This window comes from Nematostella vectensis, chromosome 9 (assembly GCF_932526225.1).
Source record: "Nematostella vectensis chromosome 9, jaNemVect1.1, whole genome shotgun sequence".
NCBI classification, from domain to species: Eukaryota; Metazoa; Cnidaria; class Anthozoa; order Actiniaria; family Edwardsiidae; genus Nematostella; species Nematostella vectensis.
Genome location: NC_064042.1, coordinates 15,281,252 through 15,301,751, shown reverse-complemented (window position 1 = coordinate 15,301,751; position 20,500 = coordinate 15,281,252). Strand labels below are relative to the sequence as shown.

The 20,500-nt window shown below is 45.4% G+C and overlaps 1 protein-coding gene across 3 annotated transcripts in view; it reads right to left on the bottom strand.

Annotated features, from left to right (window-relative positions):
* Nucleotides 1-629: 629 nt before the first annotated feature.
* Nucleotides 630-20,500, bottom strand: part of LOC5506615 (mediator of RNA polymerase II transcription subunit 14) — a 27,194-nt gene continuing 7,323 nt past the window's right edge. For all 3 annotated transcript variants that reach the window (XM_048731980.1, XM_048731983.1, XM_048731982.1), the window contains exons 19-37: nt 19,868-20,117; nt 19,473-19,516; nt 19,016-19,168; nt 18,422-18,635; nt 17,768-17,932; nt 17,269-17,360; nt 15,562-15,786; nt 15,217-15,293; nt 14,944-14,993; nt 14,372-14,439; nt 6,446-6,725; nt 5,933-6,020; nt 5,090-5,324; nt 3,423-3,567; nt 3,068-3,123; nt 2,668-2,775; nt 2,091-2,210; nt 1,377-1,578; nt 630-1,057 (exon numbers count right to left, since the gene is read on the bottom strand). In XM_048731980.1, coding sequence (XP_048587937.1) covers nt 975-1,057; nt 1,377-1,578; nt 2,091-2,210; nt 2,668-2,775; nt 3,068-3,123; nt 3,423-3,567; nt 5,090-5,324; nt 5,933-6,020; nt 6,446-6,725; nt 14,372-14,439; nt 14,944-14,993; nt 15,217-15,293; nt 15,562-15,786; nt 17,269-17,360; nt 17,768-17,932; nt 18,422-18,635; nt 19,016-19,168; nt 19,473-19,516; nt 19,868-20,117 — 2,655 coding nt within the window. In that variant the 3' untranslated portion in view covers nt 630-974. The remainder of the gene's footprint in view (nt 1,058-1,376; nt 1,579-2,090; nt 2,211-2,667; nt 2,776-3,067; nt 3,124-3,422; nt 3,568-5,089; nt 5,325-5,932; nt 6,021-6,445; nt 6,726-14,371; nt 14,440-14,943; nt 14,994-15,216; nt 15,294-15,561; nt 15,787-17,268; nt 17,361-17,767; nt 17,933-18,421; nt 18,636-19,015; nt 19,169-19,472; nt 19,517-19,867; nt 20,118-20,500) is intronic.

Sequence of the window (20,500 nt, the reverse complement as noted above, 5' to 3'; positions counted from 1 at the left end):
CGTTGAACACCGGAAATATGTTTGGAACCTTTGTTCCGACGAATCACTCGCGAGATATTCAGTCAACTAGAAACATGTCTCAACAAGTCTCGTGTCTGTATTCTTGCGTTTGATTAATCAAAAGACAAACCTTCCACATATTTTAGGCGTTTGCGGTTTTACTGGTTGCGCTGGACGATTAGGACTGACATATCTTCGAAATAAGAGTTTTCGATTCATAATTAGCTTGTCCTTAGTGTGAGGTGAAGGTCTACAGTGAATGTCGTTTTGCAAAAGTTTTCCAATAAAAAAGTATAGTTTTTACAGTGTGACAAGCGCTAGGGTTAGAACCTGGGGGAGAAGTGCAACATAGGGCCCAAGCCCCGGCGTAAAATCAGGCTAACCTAACCTCGTCATTGCAAAGCTACGCTAAATTTTAGTGAAAAAAATCGAGGGGTATATATTTTGCTTTCCAAAATAATCCAAGTAAAGAAAACGAGATTAACTTTTCTATGATAAAAGCCGACAACTTCATGCTTCTATGGCTCAACCTAATTGAGGAGGACTTGGAGTAGTATAGCAGGTACGGATTTAGCGCTTTTTTCGCAAGGAATACTACGGAGTTAAAACTCATCGACACAAACTACTACTTTTCGATCTGTTAAATATCTTTATCTTATCTATTATTATTATCTATACTCGTCTGCCACCAAGTCATATTTTATAATAACTTGACGTTTTACTGTAGTTTTCAATACTGATTGGCCAGCAAGGAGATGGTTTCAAATCGCTGACGGGAGTTTGCAGAATATTCGGAATCGCAGTAATGATATTTTACTATTTATACTATTACAAGAACTTCAGCTTGCCACTTCTACGGTGGATGCGGGAACTATTCCCATAGATAAGAGCGCGCCGTCTACCCCAAAATGCACTGCGCGCCTATTTGACTACAGCGGACGTTTCTCGGTCCAGTCTCTCCTCGGTAACACATCCTAATGGTCATTCAATGATGGCGATGTCGGTAACACCAGGTTTTTGGCTAATTCTTGCACCGCCAGGAACAATGTGCATTCAGCTAGAAAGAGAACAGATATATACTTGGTTTTAGGGACTGATCCGTGTTATCTTTTGTCAAAAGAAAGCCCCTACCGTACACGTGGTAGATTCATTGATGGCACATTCAGTTCAGTTCATTCAGTGCATCTAATATTTCAAGTCACCCCTCCCCCCTTTCCCTCCCGTCTCTATAACGCAAAACTTTTCAAAAGAGTATCAATGAAATAGTACCCAGGGCGTATTTGAAAATGAACCAGATACAGAAAAAATCACAGAAAACGAAAAAAAAAGTGATTAAAAAATAGGAAAATGGAATAAAATAGTAAAAAAGTTCGTACTTGTCTTGGATGCGACGCTCTCGTTCCAGCGCCTCAGGAACGCGCTGATGGCAGCAGACGAGCTGGACTGGGTTCCAGGTTCTCGCGTCATTTCCGCTTGCTGTGTGGTGTTGGTCTGCGGATGGTAAAGCAGCGGCACGAACACCGAGCTCTCATCCCGCGTTCCTGCTCCCCCCGGAACCCCCTGACGAGTTAGCTCAATCTGTAAGATAATAAACATATTAAGTCAAGCAATAAGGGGGGCCTCTAACCCCAGACCTATCTGCCACTCAAATGGTAGTAGCATCAACACGAGTAGCATCAAGGGGGGGGGATTTATAGAGCCCACTTTGAGACAGCCTTAGAAATCTTAACACCATTTTCGATACAAAATTTCTATGCATAGACACTAAAGCATTAGGGGGAAGACATTGAGCAAACATCGATATCCCTTCAGTCGCGTGAAGGACCATAAAACCGATATTTTCTATTCTACGCTTAAACTGCCCCCACCCCTTCGCGGCGCCACAAATACGATAAAAACCACCCAAGCCTTTTTTTCCCCTGTCGTACAAACATCTAACTCCTTGGTTAATACGGACATGAGTTGTCCGTATTAAGTAATGAGTTCTGTAGTAGTCCATGCATCTATCTTAGAGGCCCCCTCAACCCCTCTCCTTTGCCTCCTGTAATGGGAACTCCCAATAAGCACACATACTTACAAAAATAACTTACAAAAATAAAGATTTTCGCCTTTAGGACGACCGCTGGTGTGCCTGGTGGCGCAACTTCCGGTGCCGAAGGAGGCATGCTGAGGCACCACTCCACCCGCCACTTGTGACTCGGGTCGGGATTCTGATAACACGCACACATTAAAGAATGTCGATAAACCATTCCCTTTTAATTTCTTATATTTTAACATACAACGGTCTGTTTATAAGAACTATACACAATTAAAGTCTGGTGATGAGTGTTGAGATATGGAATCAACAGAAGGCCAGCCTAGCGGCCATTTGACGAACCAGTTAAATACCGACACGCAAGCCCATCGGCCAATTCAAACCCGTAACTGCCAACTTCAATCAAATATCGCAAGCTAAATGACCAGACTTCAATCATAATGAAATTGGTTAAAGTTTTTGTGCTAATATTTTCAAAATGCAACCATATCTAGTGGATTTTTTTTTTATCAATGTGACGCCCCAACCTTATCCCTCTCCCCCTGGGGCATGTCTGACGATTTCTAGTTTGATAAGATCAATGACGATTTCTGGTGCCCACCCTCTCCCTCTCCCCCTTGGGCATGCCTTACCATTTCTAGTTTGATGAGCCGGATGAGATCCAAGAGGATTTTTGGCGCCGCGGTCAAGATACGTACAAACGACGTCATACTGTTCGCCTTATATGGCGGACAAGCTACCTGAAAAGGCACAAACGCAAAGTGGAGTTTGATATCTGACAAATCAAGCATCAGAACCTCGTCATAGAATATAAGGTGATGACGAGACAAGAATGTACACAAGATTTCTCACAAATCAGTTTTAAACCAAATAACAACGTATCGCCATCAAACTGTTTACAAAAAAGGCGCAATCTTCGGCTAGCATTTCTGCTGCTGCTGCGGTAGCTGGCCACGCTAAGCACCTCCCAACATATTTTGCAAACACAACAGCTGTGTACATCGTGTAAGAAGGTCTGTCTTATCAACTTACTCTGGTATCGAAGAACCTTTCCAGGGTGCGCAAGACATCATGGGTCCACATGGTATCTGCAATAGGAACAAGTGATTAAAATAGCTTCCAACGGAACAAGACGCTTCGCCTGCCTACTTGTTTCCCTGTCTCCTTGCCTGGTGGCTTCCCTGCTCGCCTGCCTGCTGGACTGTTCGCCTGCCCGTCTGCCTGTTCCTTGCCCATTCCAACATCCTGCCCTCACTATATAATTTCGACATTTTGCCTGTCTAACTGTGTATCTGTCTCCTTGCCTGGCGGCTTCCTTGTTTGCCTGCCTGTTTGTTCTTTACCAATCCAACACCCTGCCCACACTATATAATTTCGGATTCCTCACCTTGCGGCTGGATGGGGCTCAGGTTCAGCCGAAGGGAGGTGAATGTCTTAGTGTCCATACTAAGCACGCATTGCAGGTTGCACTGTGGGCTATTGTTGTTCACCTTGAACAGTATGCGGCTAGCGTCCGCTTTAACGATAGTGATCTGAGCAGGTAACAAGACATCACACAGCAATGAGGTCGGGGGAATGTACAGTTAGAAATCTGAATACACCATGCCACAAGAACTTTATCAATAAAATAAGGAAATAACACATTTGACGTGTTGTCTTTTTCAGGTTCATTAGACTGTATTGGTCGCAAAAGGCAAGAGCAATTTTTGTTAAGAAAAAGACAAAAACCTACTGATGATAATCGATGCAAAAAAAAAAATTCATTTTCGGTAACAGTTTTTGGCAAGAGTAAGGTCAACAGTAACCGAAATCTGACCTTAGACTTGTTAAACGTCAAGAAACCACATGGTACAGTCTATAGCTTGTACTTAGTTATCTGTGGGGAAAACGCACTATCCCAAGGGATCGTAGGGGGCGATACCAACGTACAAAACATAAAGGCGGGAGGTATTTTTTTTACACCAATATCTATTTTCTTTAGAATTTCAGTCCCCCATAACCTGTCACTGTATGATAGCGAATCTAAGCGTGGCCTCTCACCAGGTCATCACTGTATTATAGCGAATCTAAGCGTGACCTTACCAGGTCGTCACTGTATGATAGCGAATCTAAGCATGACCTCACCAGGTCGTCACTGTATGATAGCGAATCTAAGCGTGACCTCACCAGGTCGTCACTGTATGATAGCGAATCTAAGCGTGACCTCACCAGGTCGTCCCTGTATGATAGCGAATCTAAGCGTGACCTTACCAGGTCGTCACTGTATGATAGCGAATCTAAGCATGACCTCACCAGGTCGTCACTGTATGATAGCGAATCTAAGCGTGACCTCTCACCAGGTCGTCACTGTATGATAGCGAATCTAAGCATGACCTCACCAGGTCGTCACTGTATGATAGCGAATCTAAGCGTGACCTTACTAGGTCGTCACTGTATGATAGCGAATCTAAGCGTGACCTTACCAGGTCGTCACTGTATGATAGCGCATCTAAGCGTGACCTTACCAGGTCGTCACTGTATGATAGCGAATCTAAGCGTGACCTTACCAGGTCGTCACTGTATGATAGCGAATCTAAGCGTGACCTTACCAGGTCGTCACTGTATGATAGCGAATCTAAGCGTGGCCTCACCAGGTCGTCACTGTATGATAGCGAATCTAAGCGTGACCTCTCACCAGGTCGTCACTGTATGATAGCGAATCTAAGCGTGACCTCTCACCAGGTCGTCACTGTATGATAGCGAATCTAAGCGTGACCTTACCAGGTCGTCACTGTATGATAGCGAATCTAAGCGTGACCTTACCAGGTCGTCACTGTATGATAGCGAATCTAAGCGTGACCTTACCAGGTCGTCACTGTATGATAGCGAATCTAAGCGTGACCTTACCAGGTCGTCACTGTATGATAGCGAATCTAAGCGTGACCTTACCAGGTCGTAACTGTATGATAGCGAATCTAAGCGTGACCTTACCAGGTCGTCACTGTATGATAGCGACTCTAAGCGTGACCTTACCAGGTCGTCACTGTATGATAGCGAATCTAAGCGTGACCTTACCAGGTCGTCACTGGCGGCAGCCCGTGAAAAGTGCTTCTTCAGGAACATTGAGCCCATGAACATCTCCAGGGGACTGACGTTACCATGGCGACCAACGCTCATCACGGGACTGCAAAGCTTGGTGAAGGCCGCGTGGGAGAGGATTGTGGGCGTGGTTAGTGCCCAGCCCCGCGCGATAAGAGGTCGCGGAGGAGTCGTGGGTAATTTGGATGTGACTGCCACAGCGCCGGATTGTCTAAAAGCAAAGAAGGGTTGTAGTTAGATCTGGAAGTTGAAGTTTTAAGTCCGTAAGACCCCAAGGTTAGTACTTCATGTAGGGTTAGGGCTAGTGTTAGGGAAAGTGCTAGATCATGGTACTATCCCAACATTCCATTAGTTCTTTGATTTCCTTGGCGATGGTTAATCCCTGCTTATGACAGACGATAGATAATGCTAGAAACATCTTCTCAGTTTCACCAACTTTTGGAGAAACGCGCGTATCTAACGTTAATGTGTCGACTGGAGAAACAGTATTTGCAGATTGAGTCTCAAGACTATTAACTTGGGTGACCGGTATGACACATTTGGATAATGTGAATACATACTCTTATAAAAGAATGTCGTTTCCAGTGTTACCTGTACTTGGGGACTTGACTACATACTTTAATGAAAGGATGTCATTTTCAGTGTTACCTGTACTTGGGGACTTGGCTACATACTTTGATAAAAGGATGTCATTTCCAGTGTTACCTGTACTTGGGGACTTGGCTACATACTTTTATGAAACGATGTCATTTCCAGTGTTACCTGTACTTGGGGACTTGGCTACATACTTTGATGAAAGGATGTCATTTCCAGTGTTACCTGTACTTGGGGACTTGGCCCCCTGGTGACATCGCCGGCGAGGCCATAGGGTGGTATGGCGCGGGCGAGTTTACCATGTAGTGGGTGACTGTGGAAAAAAAGTATTAAAAAAATATTAGCTGGGCAAGTTTCGGGTAGCAGCTCAGATTACGCAACATAACGTTCAGTCGATTTACAAAGGATTTCGTGTTTTGTTATCAGAATTTAACCTAACAAATTCTGTTCCTCCTGGCCTTGAAAGGGCTTTCATCAGTTTTTAGAAATTTTAGATTCTTTGTTTGTTTGTTCCATACGGGTCAGCAAGTATGTTTGCTCATTAATAGGGCCAAGGATCGATAACTACGACAAAGTGTTGGCGCTGTTTCCACGCGGCTTTAGGCTTATGTTGAAAGAAAATATGTATCACTTCGAGGGAGCTTGGGTTTCTATATTAAGGGGATGCATCAAAAAGCTCTTCCTACTAGGGGAGGCAAATTAATTCACTAAAAGAGGATGCATAATATTTCTACTCACTAGGGGAGGGACTGGAGTACGGATTGCTGGGACTCATGGCAGACGTGCCCGGGGATGTTCCGTAAGGCCTGGCAGTAGGAGGCTGGGGCGAAGCACGTGGTACAATAGGAGAGGAGTTTCTTCCAGGCATGGGCTGGGGCGAGGTGAATTGCACGTCGATTGGTGGCTCCATCTCTGTGTTTAGAGGGGAAGGCGGGCCCTCATCATCTGCGCCAGATGCACGCCGGGAAGGTATCCCGCCAGCCTTTGCAATGTCATCAACGTAAATCTGAAGGAAGAGCTAAGAGAAAAGGTTGATTTGAGTCAAGTGATAATGCTTTGCTTTGGTTTTGACAGATTTGAATGCATAGCCAATAGATGGAATAGCACAACAAGCCAGACATTTATGATGAAAACCGCATCAATATTTGCAAGGTGCTAACAACATCGGTGTAACACCTTAATTTATTTGTTCTTCGTTCAATGACATCAGATATAAGTGGGGTTCCGAGGTAATGTCCATAACACATGAACAAACCGTACCATACATTATTCAGTATTATCCAGGACACTTCACACACAAGTACTGATTGTTAGGAAAGCGATTGAATGGCTATGAGCTAAAGAGATCGATGAACTGACATCATAATACTAGGTTAGAAAGGTATATAAAGAATTCGGCCATAGCTGATTTGCTGTGAAATCACCATTCCAAGGGGATCCCGGTCATTCGGCCATAGCTGATTTGCTGTGAAATCACCATTCCAAGGGGATCCCGGTCATTCGGCCATAGCTGTTTTGCTGTGAAATCACCATTCCAAGGGGATCTCCGTCATTCGGCCATAGCTGATTTGCTGTGAAATCACCATTCCAAGGGGATCCCGGTCATTCGGCCATAGCTGTTTTGCTGTGAAATCACCATTCCAAGGGGATCTCGGTCATTCGGCCATAGCTGTTTTGCTGTGAAATCACCATTCCAAGGGGATCCCGGTCATTCGGCCATAGCTGTTTTGCTGTGAAATCACCATTCCAAGGGGATCTCCGTCATTCGGCCATAGCTGATTTGCTGTGAAATCACCATTCCAAGGGGATCTCGGTCATTCGGCCATAGCTGTTTTGCTGTGAAATCACCATTCCAAGGGGATCCCGGTCATTCGGCCATAGCTGATTTGCTGTGAAATCACCATTCCAAGGGGATCCCGGTCATTCGGCCATAGCTGATTTGCTGTGAAATCACCATTCCAAGGGGATCCCGGTCATTCGGCCATAGCTGTTTTGCTGTGAAATCACCATTCCAAGGGGATCTCCGTCATTCGGCCATAGCTGATTTGCTGTGAAATCACCATTCCAAGGGGATCCCGGTCATTCGGCCATAGCTGTTTTGCTGTGAAATCACCATTCCAAGGGGATCTCGGTCATTCGGCCATAGCTGTTTTGCTGTGAAATCACCATTCCAAGGGGATCCCGGTCATTCGGCCATAGCTGTTTTGCTGTGAAATCACCATTCCAAGGGGATCTCCGTCATTCGGCCATAGCTGATTTGCTGTGAAATCACCATTCCAAGGGGATCCCGGTCATTCGGCCATAGCTGTTTTGCTGTGAAATCACCATTCCAAGGGGATCTCGGTCATTCGGCCATAGCTGTTTTGCTGTGAAATCACCATTCCAAGGGGATCTCGGTCATTCGGCCATAGCTGTTTTGCTGTGAAATCACCATTCCAAGGGGATCTCGGTCATTCGGCCATAGCTGTTTTGCTGTGAAATCACCATTCCAAGGGGATCTCGGTCATTCGGCCATAGCTGTTTTGCTGTGAAATCACCATTCCAAGGGGATCTCGGTCATTCGGCCATAGCTGTTTTGCTGTGAAATCACCATTCCAAGGGGATCTCGGTCATTCGGCCATAGCTGATTTGCTGTGAAATCACCATTCCAAGGGGATCCCGGTCATTCGGCCATAGCTGTTTTGCTGTGAAATCACCATTCCAAGGGGATCTCCGTCATTCGGCCATAGCTGATTTGCTGTGAAATCACCATTCCAAGGGGATCCCGGTCATTCGGCCATAGCTGATTTGCTGTGAAATCACCATTCCAAGGGGATCTCTGTCATTCAACCATAGCTGATTTGATGTGAAATCACCATTCCAAGGGGATCTCGGTCATTCGGCCATAGCTGTTTTGCTGTGAAATCACCATTCCAAGGGGATCTCGGTCATTCGGTCATTCGGCCATAGCTGTTTTGCTGTGAAATCACCATTCCAAGGGGATCTCGGTCATTCGGCCATAGCTGTTTTGCTGTGAAATCACCATTCCAAGGGGATCTCCGTCATTCGGCCATAGCTGATTTGCTGTGAAATCACCATTCCAAGGGGATCCCGGTCATTCGGCCATAGCTGTTTTGCTGTGAAATCACCATTCCAAGGGGATCTCGGTCATTCGGCCATAGCTGTTTTGCTGTGAAATCACCATTCCAAGGGGATCCCGGTCATTCGGCCATAGCTGTTTTGCTGTGAAATCACCATTCCAAGGGGATCTCCGTCATTCGGCCATAGCTGATTTGCTGTGAAATCACCATTCCAAGGGGATCCCGGTCATTCGGCCATAGCTGTTTTGCTGTGAAATCACCATTCCAAGGGGATCTCGGTCATTCGGCCATAGCTGTTTTGCTGTGAAATCACCATTCCAAGGGGATCTCGGTCATTCGGCCATAGCTGTTTTGCTGTGAAATCACCATTCCAAGGGGATCTCGGTCATTCGGCCATAGCTGTTTTGCTGTGAAATCACCATTCCAAGGTGATCTCGGTCATTCGGCCATAGCTGTTTTGCTGTGAAATCACCATTCCAAGGGGATCTCGGTCATTCGGCCATAGCTGTTTTGCTGTGAAATCACCATTCCAAGGGGATCTCGGTCATTTGGCCATAGCTGATTTGCTGTGAAATCACCATTCCAAGGGGATCCCGGTCATTCGGCCATAGCTGTTTTGCTGTGAAATCACCATTCCAAGGGGATCTCCGTCATTCGGCCATAGCTGATTTGCTGTGAAATCACCATTCCAAGGGGATCCCGGTCATTCGGCCATAGCTGATTTGCTGTGAAATCACCATTCCAAGGGGATCTCGGTCATTCGGCCATAGCTGTTTTGCTGTGAAATCACCATTCCAAGGGGATCCCGGTCATTCGGCCATAGCTGTTTTGCTGTGAAATCACCATTCCAAGGGGATCCCGGTCATTCGGCCATAATTGATTTGCTGTGAAATCACCATTCCAAGGAGATCTCGGTCATTCGGCCATAGCTGTTTTGCTGTGAAATCACCATTCCAAGGGGATCCCGGTCATTCGGCCATAGCTGTTTTGCTGTGAAATCACCATTCCAAGGGGATCTCGGTCATTCGGCCATAGCTGTTTTGCTGTGAAATCACCATTCCAAGGGGATCCCGGTCATTCGGCCATAGCTGTTTTGCTGTAAAATCACCATTCCAAGGGGATCCCGGTCATTCGGCCATAGCTGATTTGCTGTGAAATCACCATTCCAAGGGGATCTCGGTCATTCGGCCATAGCTGATTTGCTGTGAAATCACCATTCCAAGGGGATCCCGGTCATTCGGCCAGAGCTGTTTTACTATCGATGGTTATCATGACGTTGGTGTGTTTACACGAGTATCGATGGTAACTGTGAGGTTGGCGTGTGTATACAAGGGTATCGATGGTCACCGTAAGGTTAGCGTGTGTATACAAGGGTATCGATGATCACCGTAAGGTTGGCGTGTGTATACAAGGGTATCTATGGTACCGTAAGGTTGGCGTGTGTATACAAGGGCATCGATGATCACCGTAAGGTTGGCATGTGTATACAAGGGCATCGATGGTTACCGTAAGATTGGCGTGTGTATACAAGGGTATCGATGGTTACCGTAAGGTTGGCGTGTGTATACAAGGGTATCGATGGTCACCGTAAGGTTGGCGTGTGTATACAAGGGCATCGATGGTCACCGTAAGGTTGGCGTGTGTATACAAGGGTATCGATGGTTACCGTAAGGATGGCGTGTGTATACAAGGGTATCGATGGTTACCGTAAGGTTGGCGTGTGTATACAAGGGTATCGATGGTTACCGTAAGGTTGGCGTGTGTATACAAGGGCATCGATGGTTACCGTAAGGTTGGCGTGTGTATACAAGGGCATCGATGGTCACCGTAAGGTTGGCGTGTGTATACAAGGGTATCGATGGTTACAGTAAGGATGGCGTGTGTATACAAGGGTATCGATGGTTACCGTAAGGTTGGCGTGTGTATACAAGGGTATCGATGGTTACCGTAAGGTTGGCGTGTGTATACAAGGGCATCGATGGTTACCGTAAGGTTGGCGTGTGTATACAAGGGTATCGATGGTCACCGTAACGTTGGCGTGTGTATACAAGGGCATCGATGATCACTGTAAGGTTGGCTTGTGTATACAAGGGTATCGATGGTTACCGTAAGGTTGGCGTGTGTATACAAGGGCATCGATGGTCACCGTAAGGTTGGCTTGTGTATACAAGGGTATCGATGGTTACCGTAAGGTTGGCGTGTGTATACAAGGGTATCGATGGTTACCGTAAGGTTGGCGTGTGTATACAAGGGTATCGATGGTCACCGTAAGGTTGGCGTGTGTATACAAGGGCATCGATGATCACTGTAAGGTTGGCGTGTGTATACAAGGGCATCGATGGTTACCGTAAGGTTGGCGTGTGTATACAAGGGTATCGATGATTACCGTAAGGTTGGCGTGTGTATACAAGGGTATCGATGGTTACCGTAAGGTTGGCGTGTGTATACAAGGGTATCGATGGTCACTGTAAGGTTGGCGTGTGTATACAAGGGTATCGATGGTAACCGTAAGGTTGGCGTGTGTATACAAGGGCATCGATGGTCACTGTAAGGTTGGCGTGTGTATACAAGGGCATCGATGGTTACCGTAAGGTTGGCGTGTGTATACAAGGGCATCGATGGTCACTGTAAGGTTGGCTTGTGTATACAAGGGTATCGATGGTTACCGTAAGGTTGGCGTGTGTATACAAGGGCATCGATGGTCACCGTAAGGTTGGCTTGTGTATACAAGGGTATCGATGGTTACCGTAAGGTTGGCGTGTGTATACAAGGGTATCGATGGTTACCGTAAGGTTGGCTTGTGTATACAAGGGTATCGATGGTTACCGTAAGGTTGGCGTGTGTATACAAGGGTATCGATGGTTACCGTAAGGTTGGCGTGTGTATACAAGGGCATCGATGGTTACCGTAAGGTTGGCGTGTGTATACAAGGGCATCGATGGTTACCGTAAGGTTGGCGTGTGTATACAAGGGTATCGATGGTCACCGTAAGGTTGGCGTGTGTATACAAGGGTATCTATGGTACCGTAAGGTTGGCGTGTGTATACAAGGGCATCGATGGTTACCGTAAGGTTGGCGTGTGTATACAAGGGTATCTATGGTACCGTAAGGTTGGCGTGTGTATACAAGGGCATCGATGATCACTGTAAGGTTGGCGTGTGTATACAAGGGCATCGATGGTTACCGTAAGGTTGGCGTGTGTATACAAGGGTATCGATGATTACCGTAAGGTTGGCCTGTGTATACAAGGGTATCGATGGTCACCGTAAGGTTGGCGTGTGTATACAAGGGCATCGATGATCACTGTAAGGTTGGCGTGTGTATACAAGGGCATCGATGGTTACCGTAAGGTTGGCGTGTGTATACAAGGGTATCGATGGTCACTGTAAGGTTGGCGTGTGTATACAAGGGCATCGATGATCACCGTAAGGTTGGCGTGTGTATACAAGGGTATCGATGGTTACCGTAAGGTTGGCGTGTGTATACAAGGGTATCGATGGTTACCGTAAGGTTGGCGTGTGTATACAAGGGTATCGATGGTCACCGTAAGGTTGGCGTGTGTATACAAGGGTATCGATGGTCACCGTAAGGTTGGCGTGTGTATACAAGGGTATCGATGGTCACTGTAAGGTTGGCGTGTGTATACAAGGGTATCGATGGTTACCGTAAGGTTGGCGTGTGTATACAAGGGTATCGATGGTCACTGTAAGGTTAGCGTGTGTATACAAGGGTATCGATGGTTACCGTAAGGATGGCGTGTGTATACAAGGGCATCGATGATCACCGTAAGGTTGGCGTGTGTATACAAGGGTATCGATGGTCACTGTAAGGTTAGCGTGTGTATACAAGGGTATCGATGGTTACCGTAAGGTTGGCGTGTGTATACAAGGGTATCGATGGTCACTGTAAGGTTAGCGTGTGTATACAAGGGTATCGATGGTTACCGTAAGGTTGGCGTGTGTATACAAGGGTATCGATGATCACCGTAAGGTTGGCGTGTGTATACAAGGGTATCGATGGTCACCGTAAGGTTGGCGTGTGTATACAAGGGCATCGATGGTCACCGTAAGGTTGGCGTGTGTATACAAGGGTATCGATGGTTACCGTAAGGTTGGCGTGTGTATACAAGGGTATCGATGGTTACCGTAAGGTTGGCGTGTGTATACAAGGGTATCGATGGTCACCGTAAGGTTGGCGTGTGTATACAAGGGTATCGATGGTCACCGTAAGGTTGGCGTGTGTATACAAGGGTATCGATGGTTACCGTAAGGTTGGCGTGTGTATACAAGGGTATCGATGGTTACCGTAAGGTTGGCGTGTGTATACAAGGGCATCGATGGTTACCGTAAGGTTGGCGTGTGTATACAAGGGTATCGATGGTCACCGTAAGGTTGGCGTGTGTATACAAGGGTATCGATGGTCACCGTAAGGTTGGCGTGTGTATACAAGTGTATCGATGGTTACCGTAAGGTTGGCGTGTGTATACAAGGGTATCGATGGTTACCGTAAGGTTGGCGTATGTATACAAGGGCATCGATGGTTACCGTAAGGTTGGCGTGTGTATACAAGGGTATTGATGGTCACCGTAAGGTTGGCGTGTGTATACAAGGGTATCGATGGTCACCGTAAGGTTGGCGTGTGTATACAAGGGTATCGATGGTCACCGTAAGGTTGGCGTGTGTATACAAGGGCATCGATGGTCACCGTAAGGTTGGCGTGTGTATACAAGGGTATCGATGGTTACCGTAAGGTTGGCGTGTGTATACAAGGGTATCGATGGTTACCGTAAGGTTGGCGTGTGTATACAAGGGTATCGATGGTCACCGTAAGGTTGGCGTGTGTATACAAGGGTATCGATGGTCACCGTAAGGTTGGCGTGTGTATACAAGGGTATCGATGGTTACCGTAAGGTTGGCGTGTGTATACAAGGGTATCGATGGTTACCGTAAGGTTGGCGTGTGTATACAAGGGCATCGATGGTTACCGTAAGGTTGGCGTGTGTATACAAGGGTATCGATGGTCACCGTAAGGTTGGCGTGTGTATACAAGGGTATCGATGGTCACCGTAAGGTTGGCGTGTGTATACAAGTGTATCGATGGTTACCGTAAGGTTGGCGTGTGTATACAAGGGTATCGATGGTTACCGTAAGGTTGGCGTATGTATACAAGGGCATCGATGGTTACCGTAAGGTTGGCGTGTGTATACAAGGGTATTGATGGTCACCGTAAGGTTGGCGTGTGTATACAAGGGTATCGATGGTCACCGTAAGGTTGGCGTGTGTATACAAGGGTATCGATGGTCACCGTAAGGTTGGCGTGTGTATACAAGGGTATCGATGGTTACCGTAAGGTTGGCGTGTGTATACAAGGGTATCGATGGTCACCGTAAGGTTGGCGTGTGTATACAAGGGCATCGATGGTTACCGTAAGGTTGGCGTGTGTATACAAGGGTATCGATGGTCACCGTAAGGTTGGCGTGTGTATACAAGGGTATCGATGGTCACCGTAAGGTTGGCGTGTGTATACAAGTGTATCGATGGTCACCGTGAGGTTGGCGTGTGTATACAAGGGTATCGATGTTTACCTTCAGGTTTGTGATGGTCTGTAGCATACCCATGGGTTTTGTGGGGTCAACTGAGCTAATCGATGCGTCTATAAACAACAGGCATTTGATCAGGGCTAACGTAAGTGAAATAATGAAAATGATGCGGGAGAGGGAAAAGAACAAAAAATTGTTGTGTCACGCCGAGTAAAAAAGATCTTACAGAGTTTGTACGAGCGGATTTAGGGCGCGTCTTTTTCCTATCATTCTGGAATGGGAATGGTTGGTAGAGAATGTTAAGAATGTCAGTCGAGTCATTCTGCCGGTATGGGTGGAATGGCCTTCATTCCATTCCGGAATGGGAACGCGGGATAAACGAACGCGCCCTTTTCTATTCTAATCATTCTCAATCCGGAATCACGAGTAAAAAAGCGCGCCCTTAGTCTGCCATAAATCTGACCGAAATAAATATCCTGACTAAAAAATGTACTAGGCCAACTACTATAAAGTAGGTATACCAAGTCGCTATATGTTCTTATATGGCAGATAATTTGTGGAATATGTAATGGAATTGAAATGAGAAGATTGATAGTAGTTAACACAGTTCTACATACCTCTGATGGAAAGCAAGTTCTTCGCTTTAAAGTGAATCTCCAGCGCATGGCTGAGTGAAGTTAACGAAATTTATTCCAATGTTGATAAAGTTAATACATCAGTTAACAGTGGCGGAACAAAGCGACCTCAAGGAGGCCGCCCCCCACACCTACAAACACACTTCACTTCAGACTGAAATTTTAGAAGATGAAATAGCAGTGCAGCAAGGCATTGAAAAGAATATTGCAGTAAGAGGACAACCCTCCGACAAGGAACCAAGTGGTCAAGGATACGTGGGGCGGTACAACAAGTGGACAGAGGTCGGCGACTGGGGGATAACAGCAAACGTACGGTACGGCATCAGCGGCCTCTGAAAACAGAACAGGAACGATGTCAAGGAGACGGCTGTCATAGGAATATCATAGTCTACTAGGGGAGGGGCCACATCCTCACTTCTGATTATTCTGCCTCACTCTCAGTGAAGACGCTGGCAGTAGGACGTGTTAAGGGTGCCCAGGTGTTTCCAAAAGTTACTAAGGATGGGGTTAGGTTTCTCTTGCACAGTACTTACTGAGATAGCGCTAAGAGTAGGGCGTGTAGGTACACTCCCTAGGGCAGTCAGGGGTTGATGTACTCACCGTGATAACGCCAAGAGTAGGGCGTGTTGGTAGCCTTCCTAGCGCGGTCAGGGGTTTCCAGGTCTCGTGCAGTATCTGCATGAGGTAGGGGAGGTTCAGCCTCTTGTTGAAGTCCTTCTGTAATTGCTCGGCCATGATTCGATGTGGGTTGTCAGTGTCGCTGCTACCGCTGTGGCTGAACGATAGAAGGAACTTCGACTCAGCCACGGACCACTCCACAGTGACCTGGGGAGAGGGGGAGTGGTTAGCGTGAAACTCTTGCAAAAAACGTGCCTGATGCGACAACATGTGACATTTGTGTATAAAGAAATTGACCCATTTTCTGCCTGTGTCTTTATCGATATTTGCGTGTCTCTTACCACGTTGTCTAGCTCATACTGCCCGTGTTTTTATTGTTTGCTTGTGTCTTACCGTGTTCTGTTTGGCTCATACTGCCCGTGTTTCTATTGATATTTGCGTGTGTCTTACCATGTTATGTCTGGCTCATACTGCCCGTGTTTCTATTGATATTTGCGTGCGTCTTACCATGTTCTGTCTGTCTGGCTCATGCCCGTGTTTCTATGGATATTTGCGTGTGTCTTACCATGTTCTGTCTGTCTGGCTCATGCCCGTGTTTCTATGGATATTTGCGTGTGTCTTACCATGTTCTGTCTGTCTGGCTCATACTGCCCGTGTTTCTATTGATATTTGCGTGTGTCTTACCATGTTCTGTCTGTCTGGCTCATACTGCCCGTGTTTCTATTGATATTTGCGTGTGTCTTACCATGTTCTGTCTGTCTGGCTCATGCCCGTGTTTCTATTGATATTTGCGTGTGTCTTACCATGTTCTGTCTGTCTGATACTGCCCGTGTTTCTATTGATATTTGCGTGTGTCTTACCATATTCTGTCTGTCTGGCTCATACTGCCCGTGTTTCTATTGATATTTGCGTGTGTCTTACCATGTTCTGTCTGTCTGATACTGCCCGTGTTTCTATTGATATTTGCGTGTGTCTTACCATGTTCTGTCTGTCTGATACTGCTCGTGTTTCTATTGATATTTGCGTGTGTCTTACCATGTTCTGTCTGTCTGGCTCATACTGCCCGTGTTTCTATTGATATTTGCGTGTGTCTTACCATGTTATGTCTGGCTCATACTGCCCGTGTTTCTATTGATATTTGCGTGTGTCTTACCATGTTCTGTCTGTCTGGCTCATACTGCCCGTGTTTCTATTGATATCTGCGTGTGTCTTACCATGTTCTGTCTGTCTGGCTCATACTGCCCGTGTTTCTATGGATATTTGCGTGTGTCTTACCATGTTCTGTCTGTCTGGCTCATGCCCGTGTTTCTATGGATATTTGCGTGTGTCTTACCATGTTCTGTCTGTCTGGCTCATACTGCCCGTGTTTCTATTGATATTTGCGTGTGTCTTACCATGTTCTGTCTGTCTGGCTCATGCCCGTGTTTCTATTGATATTTGCGTGTCTTACCATGTTCTGTCTGTCTGGCTCATACTGCCCGTGTTTCTATTGATATTTGCGTGTGTCTTACCATGTTCTGTCTGTCTGGCTCATACTGCCCGTGTTTCTATTGATATTTGCGTGTGTCTTACCATGTTCTGTCTGTCTGGCTCATGCCCGTGTTTCTATTGATATTTGCGTGTCTTACCATGTTCTGTCTGTCTGGCTCATACTGCCCGTGTTTCTATTGATATTTGCGTGTGTCTTACCATGTTCTGTCTGTCTGGCTCATACTGCAAGGTCAGCTGTCTGTACGTGTAGGACTCCACGCGGAACATGTGACGAACATGACTCTGATTGTCTGCGAAAGGAACCAAAGCAAGTGGGACACGAGGTATAAGTCTCATACAATCTCCTCTCAGACAAGTGTAACATTAAAAAAGATATGGATAATTATAGGGGTGGAAAAACAAAGAATATGAAGGACAAATACACACCCAGATACGCACACAAAAACGACCATCAGTCAAGTCTTTCTACATGTACTTCCCATCACACTCTGCTGCATGTCTAGGAAATTTCGATGTAACCCCCTATAACAGATGTCTAGTAAGCGGTCAATCTCTATATGATGGACACTTTCCGAAGTTCAGTTTCCAAGTTATTTTTTCAGGCGCGAGAATCTCTATGTATGTATGTATTTTTTCATTGATTTCCCAAACATGCAACACATATCACCATATTATAATGTCATTCCACTTGACTTACCTTTGATACACATGTCCAGATCCAGCGCATGCGCATAGAGCTTGCATATACAACACCAATCATCGAGAAACTTCTGGACTACCCCGGGCTCACTCGCCCCAGGCTCTGGTTGCGTGTAGGCATACTTGAGAGCAATGCGCTTGGCTTGGAGCTTCTCACTGTCAGCTGCAAGAAAAGAGGAAATGTCAAACTTTGCCAGACTAACAGTTTAACAAAACAATATACTGTACACCTATTTTCAAAAACAATGATCAACGGCAAATAGCGATTGGCAAATGGCAGTTCTACGATATTCTACGATATATTTTACGCGCATTTATATCTTAATATTAATATCATGGATCTTAATATTTCAAAGCGCCTTTCGATCGTAGGACAGCCCTTTGACATTTGAAGTGACAACGTGAGGACTAAAATCGTTTTCCTTTTAGAGACTGATATGTTTTTGAGGTTAACTTAAATGGATAGATAGGTTTGGTTAGTATTAACAGGTTAAGACTACTTGGTTATATAAGGTGGAGGGGTTTCAAGGCATCGGTGTTTGTTTTGAATTTATTTGAGTGGACTTCCCAATTGAATAGAGGCAGGAGGGTTCACGCTGACAAACTATAAGCCCATGGCTAGAGGGTTTCTTTTCAACATTTCTCCACTTACTGAGAAAAGGCGGATAAGCGAAGTACATCTCAAAATCGCAGTGTGCATACTCCTGACCCGAAAACCTCAGGGTACAGCTGATCATGTTACTGTGAAGGGTGGTGACAAGGTCCTCCTTGCACCCCTGGGGTGTGGGGAGGTGCGGTATCTCGACACACAGGCCTACCGCAGCTTCTGAGGTCACGCCGCTATGCACAACTCCATGCCGACGCAACTAGAGAGAATATAAACCAGTGTGAGTGAACGAGAGAAATGGGCAAGATTAACATGTTCGTAAGTAGTTAATGGGTGTATGAAAATGGAACAATTTTACATGGGCGAAATTTAAGAGGTGGCTGACTTTTTAAATTTCATATTTAAGATTAGTTTCATATTTAAGTTTATTAAAGATTCTAACTGCTCATCTTACAAGCTTTGGTTTTATGCATTAAAACAAATAATATGCAAGTGAAAACATAACATTCAGAGGTTCCTCCTCGTACCTATTTCAATGGGTGACATTTGTTAATGGAACTCTCGGTGCTTTGACAAGTGATAAGAGAAGGTTTTGAAAGGATTTCTTACACTAGCAAAGGGAATGGATTATCAACTTACATCCTCACACAATGAGACGAATGGAATCCTGCCGTCACAGGAGCACACAATGTGGCTGAGTTCGGCCTGGAATGACGAGGTGTTGGTGCACTTCTTGTACAGCTCTGTCGTGGTCTTGATCCTCTTGGCTCTCTCCTCCTCGCAGTAGTCATGCTTTGGACGCAAGCAGAGTTATCGTAAATGTTAGCTTTAATGCCCAAAACATTAAGCATGACATAAAGACATTACAGCTATTCCTATTAAAACTGAAGCCTGAATTATGATTTAAGCGCCTCCTTCGTGCCCCAAAAATAAAATAAAAATTAAATAAGCACCAACGGTGTATATTCAAACAGGCATTTGCGGCAGTTGTACAACATTTTAAGGCTGTACAGGCATTTACGGCCTTTTTATGGTACAACATTCAAATAGCAGATGCATTTCACATTCTCTTTCTAGCACATTCCTGATTCCTTACCTTTCTTTTCACTGGAACACTCTCCATCTTACCATCACTAAAACCTGAAAGTAAAAATGCAAATACAAATTGTAATCATATCGCTCTGAAGATTAATAAAGTAAATAATCTGTAGATTTAAAATGTAAACTATAATTATCTTTGATGATCATTACTGCAGAGGTTATTCAGAAAATAAGCTTTCGATAACATTACCTTAAGTAAAAAATCATAAACAGATAAACAGAAATGGATCTAGCTTTTTGCTGAAGTGGGGGTTCGGCCCAGTGACAAATGGGAAGAGGATGTTTATTATTTGATATATTTGGCTTTCTGGCAGCCCAAAGGGGGGATTCCTAAACCCTCCCCCTAGATCCTCTACCGATAAAAAAGCTTGTGATAATGACGAAAATTACCTTTGATCATGGTGCCTGGGAAATCCGTCATTCTCTCAGGACTGACTTCCACTATATGCTTGACGGCCAGGAAAAGTGGCTGGACATTACCAGCAGGCATGCTGGCACCCCCCTTGTCTTCCTGCTTCACGGTACTGTCCCGTCTGGACACCTCGGGTTCCAGGTTATCAACATCTACCGATTTGGTCCTTAGTAGACTGTACTTCACACAGACTTTGTCACTCTCTGCAGCTGAGCTTACCTCCACAACCTGGGAAATCAGAACACATGGTAAAGACTTTTCTTTACAGGGGTATTGTGTTTGTAAGCATAGTTAGCATAGAAATTGGTGGAAAGTAACTGGAACTGAATGTGAGGATTTTTTAATACACTGGACCTGACCAGATGGCTAGATCAACAGCTAACATTTTGGACCTTTTTATGAAATTTTTTGAGGAAGAATTTTTATCCAGGGAGGCTGTGTGAACATAATGTCTGTGAGAATTCTCAAAGTGTTGCTTATATATTGTGGCTCAAAACAAATACATGGATAGAAGAGATGGAATGGGTGGAAGCAATATGTGGACGGAAATGACATGAAATGGATTAAATTCAATTGATGGGGAATGCATCACTCTACAGAGGTCATATGCA